This window comes from Artemia sp. Qi Xiang Cuo, chromosome 10 (genome assembly GCF_049724085.1).
Source record: "Artemia sp. Qi Xiang Cuo chromosome 10, ASM4972408v1, whole genome shotgun sequence".
NCBI lineage: Eukaryota > Metazoa > Arthropoda > Branchiopoda > Anostraca > Artemiidae > Artemia > Artemia sp. Qi Xiang Cuo.
The window spans coordinates 65783506-65797851 of record NC_142803.1 but is presented as its reverse complement, the minus strand read 5'-3'; the positions used below and the strand labels follow the sequence as shown (position 1 = coordinate 65797851).

At 35.6% G+C, this 14346-nt stretch overlaps 2 protein-coding genes across 2 annotated transcripts in view; one reads left to right on the top strand and one right to left on the bottom strand.

Moving 5' to 3' along the window:
* Positions 1 to 14346, top strand: part of LOC148948053 (uncharacterized) — a 476379-nt gene that overhangs the window by 301904 nt on the left and 160129 nt on the right. The window lies entirely within an intron of this gene.
* Positions 1 to 14346, bottom strand: part of elgi (E3 ubiquitin-protein ligase NRDP1 elgi) — a 58250-nt gene that overhangs the window by 10082 nt on the left and 33822 nt on the right. Inside the window, exon 4 of the mRNA XM_089095676.1 lies at positions 9641 to 9796. Coding sequence (XP_088951802.1) covers positions 9641 to 9796 — 156 coding nt within the window. The remainder of the gene's footprint in view (positions 1 to 9640; positions 9797 to 14346) is intronic.

The following is a 14346-nucleotide window of genomic DNA, read 5'->3' as shown; positions in this document are numbered from 1 at the left end:
TAATAGGGCACTAGAACATCGTAGAGAGCTGTTAAAGTTCATTTGATAGCTAATACTCATATTTACACGCTTTTTATAATTTTGTCATAACAAAAGCATCTAAAACGCCTTAAGGGAACCAAAATGGGATTTTAGTAGCATTTCTGGGGTTCACAGGCTTGAAACCATTAAATATTTACCCCTGAAATTTAAACAATCGAAAATCCTTTAACTGCTGTTACAAAAACCTCTCTTGACAACTTACAGCACCACCAAGCCGCCTGAGGTCAGCAGAGCTGCGTAAACTCCTTCTGCATCCAAATCTATTTAAAGCACCCTTCTTTACACCCCCTCCCCCCAAAGCAGTTCCGATTTCCTGTAAGTCCTTTATTAGGACTTCTCTCAACCCTTCAGGAACAACCAGCTTTTTTTGGGCAAAAAGGACGATCTTAAGCAATCTCTCATATTTTGTCAGCAGAACGTGTCCCAACAATCTCAACCTATCTGTCCTTATTGTCATAGAAAGTAGGACAGAACCACGTTTTTCGTACAACTTGCTGTTTGAAATAGGGTTAGGCAGACACGCAACCAAAACAGTCCGAACAATTCCTCTAAAAAACATCTAATAAATGCTCCACCGTCTTTCGAAGAGCACAAGTTTCAGAACCATATTTAACCACTGTCATTACTACAGCTTCCAATATTCTAATCTTCGTTCGCAGACTTATCTTCCAATTCTTGTAAAATTTTTCGATTGTGAAAAAACACCTTGAGTCTTCGCTATTCTACCACATCCGCCATCTTTACTAATATTACTGCCCAGGTAAGCGCAGCTATCTACTTGATTAATCTTCTTGTTACTCAGCAATCTTCACATTCATTTATTCCCAGTCTAAGGGACTTAGTTTTCTTAACATTAATTTTCAAACGTATTCCTGCGACCTGGGGTCTCAAAACATCTTTTATTTTGCTAATCTTTTCATTTACAAACATCAAATCTATCAGTATAATTGGTCTAGGGGGTTTACTTTCATGTATGATTCTATGCTCTCAGATAGAATTTATCAACTTGGGAAATTATCAAATAGATAGAGATATATTCCTCACAAAAGCCCCATCGGCATGGATATTACAATTACAACAAAACACATAAAACACAATAAGCTCAAACACATTTGAAAATAACACTACGATAGAAAACCCTCCCCATGTCTCATCCCCACACTCACAAAATTTCAGAAATTTTTAATATCTACTTGCAATTGCTTCCTATTTTATTTTCTAAACAACTTCTATGCATGATATCCCTCCCAAAAATTTCCTTTCTAAGTAACTTCAGTTCTTCACAATAACAAATAATATCATATGGAAAATATCATGATAAACTATTTCAAGTTAAGTAATCCAACATACACCAGCATAATAATGTTCGAAATTCTGAAATCCCATATTTGAAGTCGTTAATCTTTTCTTTCTAATAAATCAAATTCCCATGAAGACGTCGTTCAATCCCTCAATCTTCTATACTATTTCTCAAAATCAAGCCAGGGTATTTATTCATTAAGATTTATGTGATATACTTTGCAACTCTATTCTACGGTAATTTTGTCGTGGTAATCATCACTGATATCTACATCACTGATATCTCCAATTCAAGAAAAAAAAATATCAAATAGCCTGCTCCTCATTATTCGACTATAACTAGGCTTCTAAATTTTCTAAGCACTAAATAAACAAATCAATAAGCGTGAAATTGCTCTTCTTCTTCTTATGAATTTGGTCTTCAGCTTGAAGATTGTAATTTTTGTTCCAAATAATACAGAAATCAACAAGAAAAAATAAATACAAAAAATAAACCAAAAAATAATAATAATAAAAATGAGATTTCAAACATCCACACACTCACAAAATTTCCGAAATTTTTAATATATACGTTGCAATCACTTCCTATTTTATTTTCTAAGCAACTTCTATGCATGACATCCCTCCCAAAAATTTTATAAACATTTTATTCCTATTTTAACATTTGAAAATTAATATTGCGAAAACTAAGTCCCTTAGACTCGGAATAAATGAATTTGAAGATTGCTGAGTTACAAAAAGAAGAGAAAAATTAGAGATTGCTTAATATAGTCCTTTTCGCCCCAAATAATCTGGTATAATAGCTATAATAGCATCTTGTCGTCCAACTAACAACTATACTTTGTTAGTTTTCTTAGTCAGGCATGTTTTACGAGCCACTGTCTTTTGCCTCACATGCAGGGCCCTTGACTGTAGAATTCCTGACAGAAATCAGAAAATTGTACTCCCCTCCCCCCGGAAATGTTTGTCCAACTCGTAAAAACATAAACAAAAATGAATATAAACAAATTTTGGTGCGTTTTATTTTTAAGTAGCCGTTATTTTTTTTGGTGCGTTTTATTTTTTTATTTTTTTTTCTTGGATTACATGTTTTTCACAGATGTCGGTAAAAAGAAAAGAAGTTATATTATTGAATAATCTCTTTTTTTACTTTAGCGGTACGCTTGTGTTTCCAAAGCAGAAAATTAATATGGTAAATATTCGGTTTGAAAAGTTGTATCAATACAAACCATACATTACTCTATCACTGCAACTCTTTCCAGAATCCTGGGTACTTGTGCATTATAACTAAACCAGCGCTATACACGAAAGAAGTGAAGTTTGGTTAATGATAATGAAGTAAAATAAAATAGGATTAATATATAATAGTTTAGAAACAAATTTGGGCTATATATTTGCACATCAGGGGGTGGGGGTAGGGTAGTGGGTAAGCATAGCATATATTAAATACGTAACCTAACCTAGGTACCTTCCCCCCTAAAACTCCAAAAAAAGTCGTTCAAATATTGTAAACTCAATGAGAAACCACGCTTTGTCATCAATTTATCAAGCAAATACCCATTTGTCTGCTTTCGTATCTGGTTTCCTCGTACAGTCTATAGCGCTGGTTTAGTTATAATGCACAAGTACCGAATCCTGTTATAGACAGATAATTTTAATTTTTTCGACAAATGACAGTGAAACTAGAGCATAGGAAATCCAGATTTTTTGTGGGCATACAGTGAGAGAGAGTTTGTTATAATTTATTATTCAAGATGCAAAAAGTTACACTGGCGGGAGTATCTTTGGATGACCCTAGGCTGTAAGCTCTTCAAAGGTCGTCAGAAGAAATATTTTATAGTTATAGTTATAGAGGAGCAAAAATACAAAGCCAATAATTGGACTTTCTTTTTTTTACAAAGCTGAGCAGTAGCTTAGAAATATTCGGTAATTTTGTATAATTTTTAATGTTTTATAGTTTTTTTGTTTTCACTACCTATAATAAAAATGAACTATTTTTTTTTGTAAGAAAACACTGTTTTTCTATATAAAACTGTTGAGAGACATTGTGGTCTTAGAAATTACGACTAGATTAAGACTGAGGTACAACAAATGAAAATATAGAAAGTCAAATGATTTTTAATCTGCTTGAGGATTCTTAGGTCACATCTAGGCGAACCATTTTATATTTTGACCTGTCTTTTTACCCGTAGGATATTCGCCAAAAAAAAACAGAATATTTCTTTTTAATTGAATTCTTAAAATATCCTGAGCAGTAGCTTAGAAAGAAAGTGTTAAGGGTAGGCACACCAAGCGGCGGCGCATTCCTTCCTAAATATGCATATAGCCCATACAAAATAAACACTCGAATAAACGGTCAACATAAGCATCTATTTTAAAGCTTCATTCACTCATTCACTAAGGTGATTCATTTCAGGCTTGATAAAACTATGCACAGTGATATATGCTATCCTATTATCCTATTGTTTGCTATCCTATTATCCTATGCTATCCTATTTCCTATGCTATCTTGAGCAGTAGCTTAGAAAGAAAGTGTTAGGGGTAGGTATAAAGAAATTTTTGATACGCACAAATCTTTTATCTTTTTTTTCTTTTTAATTGCTCAAAATGAGCAATTTTAGTCACCTGAGCGGTTTGAGCAACTGGGGGAAAAGCAACAATGTATTCTATGTAAAAGCGCGTTTTCATTCACTTATGGTTTTAAGACGCAGCACACAATGCTAGTGTTGTGTTGTCTACAAACCCTTTGCCCATAGCAACAATGCACTGGGATTTCTTCAGAGGACATTTTTAACTATGCATATGTATTTTAAGGCGGCAGTAGAGAGGCGAAGGGAGGGGGTCTTCATGTCCAAGATTACATTTAGTGTTTCAAATCTAAGACTTTATCTAAAATTCATAAATCACTAAGACGAAGAATTATAAAAAATGCCTGAAACTTTCTATGGACAAAATACACTAACCAAAAAGCTTAGAATTACGTAGATTTCGAGGCAATGAGGAAGAAATTGAGGAAGAAAATGAGGTCTGATTTCATTTAAAAAACGGACGTTAAGTTTACTTGTTAATTAGCTTGCCCAAAATACTTATTGATACCTTTAAGTTTATTTTCAAGAGGGGAGGGCGTCTTTTCCTTGGATATTATACCTTACTATTTCATCAACCATATTTAAGGAAAAATAAAAACAATTTTAAAAATGCATAAACAAAAAAATTCAAATTCAGTATTCATCGGTCATTCAGAGCGATAACATCTATTAGTTTAAAACAGTTAATACACAATTCAGTGCGCAGGGACGGGAGAAGTTAGCCACGCCCCCCAGTATAGCAGCGTCTCCGGATAAAGATTCATTTCTTTGACAACTGAAGAAGAGAGCGCTACAAAGCTGTGTCCCGGGCTAAAGTGGGACGCAACGAAGAAACTCTACTGCCGGAGAATATTGCTGGCAGAGACTAAGGTAGGCAATCTTAATTATCTTGAATACGCAAGCAGAAATGGGGGGAAATCAGATTCAGCCACCTCAATTTCTAGATGCGTTAGATCCCAACGCGATTTCTCAGTTTATGCGTGAAATAAATTTCAAACTGGATTTGATCCCACAGCTCTCAAACAGCTTATCCGGTATAGAGGCAAAAATGAATTGTTTTAGTAAACAGCTAGATACAACAAAATCAGAAATTTCAAACGATCCAGCGGAAATGAGGAACAAACTCAGGGAGTCTACACTGAAAATTGACTCATTGGAGGCAGCAATAAAGGGTTACAACCTCGTGTTTTACAATTTCCCTGTGACTGGTCCATTCCAGTCGAGTTTGAAGGATGAGCTTTGCGAGTTTCTTAGCCGGTGCCTCCCGAACCTACAGCTTTCTCGGAGGGACATAAAGGATGCTTTCCGCCTGAGATCAGGCCCTGTAATAGTTAAGTGGCACGACTTGGAAATACGAAATGCGGTTCTCATGAAAAGTTTTGTATTGAAACAGAACGGCGTAGGGGTTGCTCCGGACTACACTACGTATCAACGCGAGGCTAGAAAAATTTAAAGCCAGTGCTGTCCCAAGCCCTAGTAAAAGGTCAAAATGCGCGGCTCAAAGGCGATAGGCTTATCATTGAAGGTAAAACGTACACATACGACCGTGAATGTCAAAAAATAAAAGAAATGACGGTAAGCCACCCAATTAGGGCCCCTAATCCAGCACAGAGTAACTCAGAGATCTGAGGTTTAAATCCCACTAATGTGAATGAAAATAACCAGAGCTCAGTCCAGAATTGCCCTTCAGATCAGTCGGACTGTTCTGGTAATGAAAGTGACACGAACACGATAGTTGAAAGAAACAGCAACTTGCCGAAAACAATAAGAACAGAGAAAGGTCGTAAAAGTAGCGAGATTAGCCCCGTTGATAATACTTTCAGTCACACCGCTAGAAATGTACAGCAAAGAAATGAGGAGCCATTGGCAAGCCGGGTTACTGAAGGGAATTGGCCACCAATTTACAGACAAAACACACGCCCGTTCAGGCAGCTACAAAAAAATAAGCCTTGGCAGTACAGGGGTATTAATAGGCCTAGGGGCGACGATTATTACCGGTTAGCTTTCCCCCCGAGTGATTACGGAGCCCAATAGCATTGACAAGGCCATACACAAACCCTGAAGTTTGTATCTTGGAATGTAGAGGGTATAAAAAATAAGTTAAGTTCTGTGGAAAGTGATTTATCAAACTTTGACTTTGTAGCATTAATGGAAACCTGGCATTGCCCTAGTGAAACTCCAAAAGTAAGAGGTTTTAATGTGGAAAAGGTATCGCGAGAGTTAGCTTCTAACAATCGTTATTTTGGAGGCATTGTAGTGTTGATAAAAGATGAGTCTTTCAAAAGTTATACAAAGCTGAAAAGTAAATCAGAAAATGTTATTTTCATTAGATTAGAATGTTGGGATGGACTGTGTATTGTAATAGGATAGATTTATATTCCGCCTCAAAATAGCTCGTACCGAAATCAAGATACTTGGAATTTGTTGGTAAAAGAATTAGATGAAAAAAGAGCTAATTTTGAAAATGATAGATTGATATAATGGGTGATTTTAATGCTTATACTAGTGATGAAGTTGAATTAAAAGATGTGTTAATTCCAGGTATTCCGTCAGCAGTCCCAGCCGTCTACAGAATTCCCAGAGCTAGCAGGGATGAAAAAAGAAGAATAAATCAATGGGGTAGAAGGTTGCTGACACTATGCGCAGAATCGGGTTTGATGATTGGAAATGGAAGATTTGGAAAGGATAAAAGTCGGGGTGAGTTTACCTGCGTGTCTGGGGCTAAAGCAAGTTTAATTGATTATGTTTTGGTGGATATTCGCTGGGATCCGAATTACCTTAATGTGGATGCACTTAAGCTAGTAGGATCGGACCATCTACCGGTATTTTTAGAAATTAGATCAAGGAGTGCTCCCAAAATGAGGGATATTTCAAGTAAAAGTCGTATTTATAATAAAAATATTAGATGTTAGATACCTAGGGAATGGTGTACAGAGGAAAATGTTAAATTAAGTGAAGCGTTTTCAGAGGATGATGTAGCTATAAGGCTAAGTGATTTAGAGAAGATAAATAACAATGATAGATTGATAGAAGAGTTCACGAAGATTTTACATGAATTAGCAGGCCCAGTTGTAGGAAATAAAGGAGGTTGTAAGGATATAGAATTTTTTGATGAGGAATCTAGAATAAAAAAATTAGAATTGATTAAAGAAATGGAGATTTTGAGGGAAGAGGAAAGAGAGGAAAATAGTCTTCGACTAGTAACAAGATTTAAAAATTTTAACCGGGAGTATAAAGGTTACTTAAAACAGAAGGAGAGACTGAAAATTAAAAAAGGTAAGGAGGAGCCGATTCAGTTTTATGAAAAGGGTGATCTGCGGTTTTTTTGGAGAATGATAAAAAAAAGGGGCCTCCAGAGCTCAGCCATAAGTACCTGACCCGAAAACATGGCCTACATACTACAGGGACGCGGTTAAGGAAGACTATTCGTTTGACTGCTGGTTCAGCGACGAATTATCAAAGACAGAGAATGAGACTAGTCTCCCACTGAAAGAAATACGATTATGATCTGATAAAACCCGCATCGGAAGAAGAAATCGAAGAATGCATAAGCACCATGGAAGGTGGATCAGCACCTGGTAGCGATGGAGTCCCAACAAAGACCTTAAAACAATTCCAACTTTTATTCATGCCCATCTTCTTGGCTATCTTCAACTCTGTTCTGGCTTCCGGAGAATGGCCATCGCCGTGGAAAACATCCTTGATTTTACCGCTATTCAAAAAGGGAGACCCAGCGGATCACAGTAATTATCGACCGATATCTTTAGTACCTAGTCTTAGCAAAATATTAGAAAGAATACTAGATGCTAGATTAGCTCATTGGTTAGAAAAATATAGGATCTTGAAGGAGGAGCAGGCAGGATTTCGGGATGGATATAATGCTATTGATAGGGTCTTAGTCCTACAGGCGCTTGTAGAGAAATATGCAAAAGGGAAGAATAGGTTGTACGTTGCATTTTTAGATCCAGAAAAGGCCTTCGACAGTATTGATAGTACTTTCCTTTGCTTAGAACTGTTAAAGGTAGGCTTACCAAGACTTTTCGTTAGGATACTAGCTGATATGTATAGAAACACATTTGGTATAGTTAAAGTTTTAGGGAAGGGATTATCGTCACCATTTGAAATTAGAAAAGGAGTAAAACAGGGTAGTAGTGTTTCGCCTAGGTTGTTTACGTTGTTATTAAATTAAATTGTGGACCTTTATAAAAAGGTATGGGCCCTACGGTTTTCCTAGGGAGCCTGGAGTTATCTTTGTTGCATTTACCTGATGATGCAGCGTTGATATGCAAGTCACAAGAGGAGCTCCAAATCTTATTGAGTATATTAGAAAAATATTTAGATAGAAAGAAACTAGTGTTGAATATTAAAAATAATGAGATTGTGGTTTTTAGAGGAATTTGTGTGAATAATGATGATCAAAAAGTAGAATTTTATCATAAATGTGAAAAAATAAAAGAGAGCGAAAATTTTAAATATTTGGGAGTAACACTTTCAGCAAAAGGAGGATGGAAAGAGCATATAAAACAGATGATTAAGAGAGGGAAAGCAGTTTCAGCTGCCATTTTACGTAATTCAAGGCTTTCAAGTATAAAAGATCTAAAAATGCATAAATATGTTTTTGCCTTCATAATTCTAAAGTTTCTAAGTTTTGCCTACTAAAGTTTTGCCTACTAAATTCTAAAGTTTTGCCTACTATCCATTACGGAGCTGAACTTTGGGGGCATGACCAGGCACCACAATTGGAATCAATTCAGCTGCAACACCTTAAGAGATTAATCGGTCTTCAAGTAACGACCCACAATCAGACAATAAAAGGTGACCTAGGTATATTTTCGCTGAGAATGAGTAGATTAGCACAGATGATCCGGTACTGGGTAAAGGTTCTAAGTCTGTCAGAAGATATGTTAGCGAAAGCAGCTTATGTGGAGATGCTACGGTCGAAACGTAAAAGATCGTGGCCGTATCAAATAAAAAATGTTTTTGATGGATTAGGATTATCAGATATTTGAAGTGAGGGGCTAGGTCCCTCAAATCAGGGTGAGTCGTGTTTTGGTCATAATTGATAAAGAAAAAAAGACCAGGAAGTACAAAATTTGAAACACGCACTTAAAAAAAAATAAAAAATTAATTTTTATTACCAAGTAAAAAAGATAATTTGATTAGAATATTATTTTAAACTAGGATTACTGGGGGAGACATTGAGGACTTGGTTTCGGATCCGAGCGAATTGCCTGCCACTAAAAAATAGAAAAAGAGTATTTGAAAGAAATAGGGTGGCCCCAGATGCAAATGCGGACTACTCTTGCCCCAGATGTAACCTAGGTATTGAGGATGTGGCCCATATTCTATCCGAGTGCCAGCAACTTTCTCTATTAAGGGAAATTTTTTTTGTGGGTGTTAAGTGGTTGTTCCCGGGGATCCTAAAAACGACTGTAAAAAGGACAATCAGGCAGTTATGTAAATATGTAAATGAAGCGTTGACATCAATGAGTGAAACTTGATATTTATGTTATTTTTCTTGTGGAGTGTAATTAAGAATACTGTTCTGTATGGCCTGTTTTTGGCTTATAATAAAATTATTATTATTATTATTATTAAAAATTGCCGGAAAAAAAAATCAAGGGAGAAGCATACACGTATTCACAGGTGGAATCTTAATTGCACACCAATCTGCTATAATTGCTCATTTATGGAAGAAGACGAAGAATTACCTGCAGGTGAGCATCCGGTGTCGATATCATTCCACCCCACCGAGTAACTCTTGCTCTTGATAGACTATTGGACCATCGAACAACTTCATCAGCTTCCATTTGATCAGTGAGAGCTCGTATAGCAGGATTGTTTCCACAAATGGATCTCACCAAATCCTAAAATAAGCTAGAATAGTTAATTTTAGGCAATATTATCATTATTATATGACATCATATTATATAAGCATGAATATTTTAGGTGAGCATGCGCACCATTTTGTTTTATGCCTACTATAAGATGACAGTTGATTAGTTCAGTTGAACAACCAGGTAATTTTGTTTTATATTCACTATAGTATAGCAGTATAGTATAAAGTTTATTTATTCCGGTAGAACATAGCCAGAGATAAGGGTTCATGGGGAATAAGGAAGCTTCTAAATCTTGCTTAGGTTGGAAGGTATTAATAATAGATTTGCTCTTTCTACGAATAAAATGGTAGGTATCCTTCGTAATAGGTTATAACCCTGTAGATCTGACTGAGAGATAATGGTGACTCAGATGAATTTTTCGGATCACGATTTTCGTTAATCGGACTCTGATAATAGAAACTTCTTCTAGATTCTGTTCATTTTGGTGGGCTTTTTTGGGCCAAAAAAACCTCTTCCTAGCTTGCATGTGTAGATATCAAACAATTCGTGGAACTTGTAAGGAGCGACCCGGCTCAATAGTAACCGAAACTATAAAAATCCGAATTTTGATAACAGTAGATACATCAAAAGAATCGAATTTTTAGACTGATTTCAAATATATATGTTTCAACAAGTTTAATTTTACCCATCAAAAGTTTCAAACCTGAAAAAAAATTGCCTTATTTTCGAAAAAAGGGGGAAACACTTACTAAAGTGATAGAATCTTAATGAAAATATAGAATCTTAATGAAAATCAAAGCATCAAATTCAGCGTACCAGAAAACCCCACTGTAGAGGTTTCAAGCTCCTATCAGCAAAAATGTGGAATTTTGTATTTTTTGCCAAAAGAAAGATCACAGATACGGGTTTATTTTTTTGTTTTTCCAGGGGTGATCGCATACATCCAGGGGTCCTAGAATATCGCGAGAGGACTTATTCGAACGGAAGTTAAAAGTTTTAGTGCCGTTTTAAGTGACCAAAAAAATTGGAGGGCAACTAGGCCATCTCCCACACTCATTTTTTTTCCAAAATCACCCGGTCAAAATTTTGATAAGTCCATTTTGTTCAAAATAGTCAAAAATGTAATAAATATGTCTTTGAGGATGACTTAATCCCCTACAGTCCCCGGGGGAAGGGCTGCAAGTTATGAACTTAGCCCATTGTTTACATATAGCATTGGTTATTGGGAAGTATACAGACGTTTTCAGGAGGACTTCTTTCTGGTGGGGGGGATCGGAGGAGGGGGCTACGTAGGAGGATCTTTCCATGGAGGATGTTTTCATGGGGGAAGGAATATTTCTTCCCAGCAGTGTTTAAAAAACGATCAGAAATTAAATAAAAAAAACATTTTTTCCACTGAAAATAAGGAGCAACATTAAAATTTAAAACGAACAGAAACTATTACGTACAATTACGTAAATATTACGTATATATTGACAAAAGCTTCAAAAAGAGCTCATTTGATTGGAAATTGAGAGGACTAGTGCCTTTTTTATTAGTCAAAAAAAGATCAGATCAGAGGGTAAATGTCTCCCTTTACGCCTATCATTTCCTCATAAACTTCCAATAAAAATTTCGATATAGCCATTTTGTTAAGCCAATCAGAGAGGTCTGGAAATTATGTCTTTGAAGATAACAAATCCCCCCAGCCCTGGTACATATAGGGTTTTTATAGAAAGTGTGGTCATATAAACTTCAAAAGGGGTTCATTGAATTGGTAATCAGACGCTCTATTGCTCTTTTTAAGAGTCAAAGTAATCAGAGGGCAGCTACCCTCTCCCACCTACACACACGTCATATTGTCCCGAAATGCGTCTAATAGGGATTTTGACATACCCATTCTATTCAAAATAGCCTAAATATCATATAACAAGGCTTTTGGGGTTGAAACAAACCCCGGAGATTAGGGGCAAGGGTTTTAAGTTATGCCCGGGGGTGTTAAAAGTTCTTATGGAGGGGATGGTTGTTTAAATGCAGAAGACGCTAAGTCGTTCTTAATTAAAAACACTATGTGAGTATAAGATGAGCAGAAATTAATCAAAAAAACATTTTGCACAAAATAAGTTTTTCAAAAAAAGTAAAGAACTCCATTAAACCAAAAGTGAACAAAATATAATCAAATAAACTACCAAGCATATAACTACCCCAAATCAGTTTCAATAAATAAATGAAACCCAAAACTAGCAGAAATTAAAATAAGTCAAAGTCAAAACGAGCAGAAATTAATCTGAGTAGGGTTCTAAACCCTATGATTTCTAAGAGCCAGAATATGATTTGTACTTTACTGAAAAAAAAAATTCTTTTTATAACTTTAAGAAATAAAAAATTAACTAAGATTTTCAGGAACAAATATCAGCATATGTATATTAAACTGACAATGCACATTTTTTTCAGTAAATTCATTTGATTTTTTTTCAGTAAAGTACAAATTATATTCTGGCTCTTAGAAATCATAGGGTTTAGAACCCTACTCAGATTAATTTCTGCTCGTTTTGAGTTTGACTTATTTTAAGTTGGGGTGGGAGGATATCGTAAAGAAAGATTTAAGGAAAATGCGAACTTCCTGGGAGCGCGTAGAGCTTTGAATGGATTGGAATAGAGGAGGAGCACGCGCAGCTGTGCTGGCCTCAGGCGGCTTGGTACTGCAGTGAGTTGTTAGTAGTAGTAGTATAGATTAGCATGGTACTCCAATGGTTTGAAGGCCTATCTTATTGATAGGCCGTCAATAGACCATTATCTTAGTGCCGATGATGAAGTTTTAAGAGCGGAGCGGTGTGGTTTTCAGAAAGGTAGAGGACGTGTCAACTAAATTCTTACTCTTAAGTTAATAAATGAGAGGTGCCTGAATCAACCTTGTATTGTATACCAGATTAGAATAAGGGGGGGTGGGGTAGACATCATACTGGAGGGGGTAAATAGGTAATAGGGGGTAAATAGTACCCCTCTACCAAGAAAGCATAAAAAAATGTAAGAGTCTAGATTATCTTTCCAGTGGATTTAGTCAATTATTGAATATAACCTTCAGTATTGGAGATTATAAGATTAGGTTGGCGCGGCAAATTAGCGAGAGTTTGTCTGTGTGTGGTTATGAAAGTGAGATAAACCCGGAGTGCAAGATTACTAACAGGCATTTGGTTCCACCGGTAGAAGAGCTATAGTCAATATCCTTGTATTGTGTACCAGGTCAGTATAGGGGGGGGGTAAACCCCCAGATTGGAGAGGGTAAATAGTTGGGATTTAAATTAATTAAGATAGAGTAGTCTGCGTAGCTGTGTTGGCCTCAGGCGGCTTGGTCCTCCAGTAAATTGTTAGCAACAGTAGCATTAGAAGGTGAATAATTCTTGTCAACTAACGATTGTTAATTTATTGAAACATCGGGTAATAAAGTTTAATATCCTAGATTCGTCTTGATTACATTGTTTCTTAAATCCCTACATTTTTCTCATCTAAAATAAGAAGTTGTAGGATATCAAGCAACTTCAGTAGAAAGCAAGAGTCCTTTTGGAAAGCAAAGGAGGTTTTACTTTCTTGTGGTTCATTGTCTTTTTTTAGTCAACAATCTCTTTTGGTGCCACCCGAAAACTCCTCGAAAAAGTATCATTTTCAAGATTTTTAGACTATAAAAACATAGGGGTCGCAGAAATAGAAAACGAAGAAAGAGCTTGCTTTATAGCTTCTTTTGAAAAAATGTTGATTAAATTCAGAAAATTAATCTGGATCGGACTTAGAATGAGTAGTGAGCAGGGGCGGATCTAGAGCAAAATCTTGAGGCCCAACGTGACAAGGGCGCCAATGAGCAAAATCGTGGGGGGGGGAGGCAATGTGACAAAGGTGCCAAGAATTGACCAAATTGACAAATTTATTATAAAAAAAATAGTAAAAAAAGAAGAAAAAACACGATAAGGGGGCGCAAAAAAGAATCTTGAGGGAGGGGAGCGGTTGGCGGACTCCCTTGGATCCGCCGGGGGTAGTGAGTAATGTCTTAGACAATACCGCCTTACTATTTACCATTTAAATAAAATGAAAATACAGAAAAAGTGAGAAAGATGTAATAAAACAGATAACTTTGCAAAAACAAATAACTGCTTTGTACAAATAGTAATACGATTCCATGCATTACATTGTATTTCCTTAAATAAATGAAATATTAAATAAGTGAATCCTCCACTCCTTCTTTACAATTTATTACGTAGTTTATTTCTTAAATTTTTTATATTTAATTTATGTAGTGAACATTTAACTAAATTAAGCTAACTAACTTAAATTATTTAAAAAATTATTTTATTAAATAAAGGTAGTTTTTATTTTACTTATAACATTTTGTTAAATAAATTTTTCTAATAATTAAATAAATTATTAGATTAAATAAAAAAATAATTAATTTATAGTTCACACTCGTCACTTTATGTTTACCAAAGTATGCTTTTAATTAGCTTTTGAATTGTTTTGTTGTTTCTAATTTTTGCTTTTTCCTTGATTGGAAACAACAAGGGAATCCGACTCTACCAGACCTTTTTAATTGAGTTTGAAAATCAAAA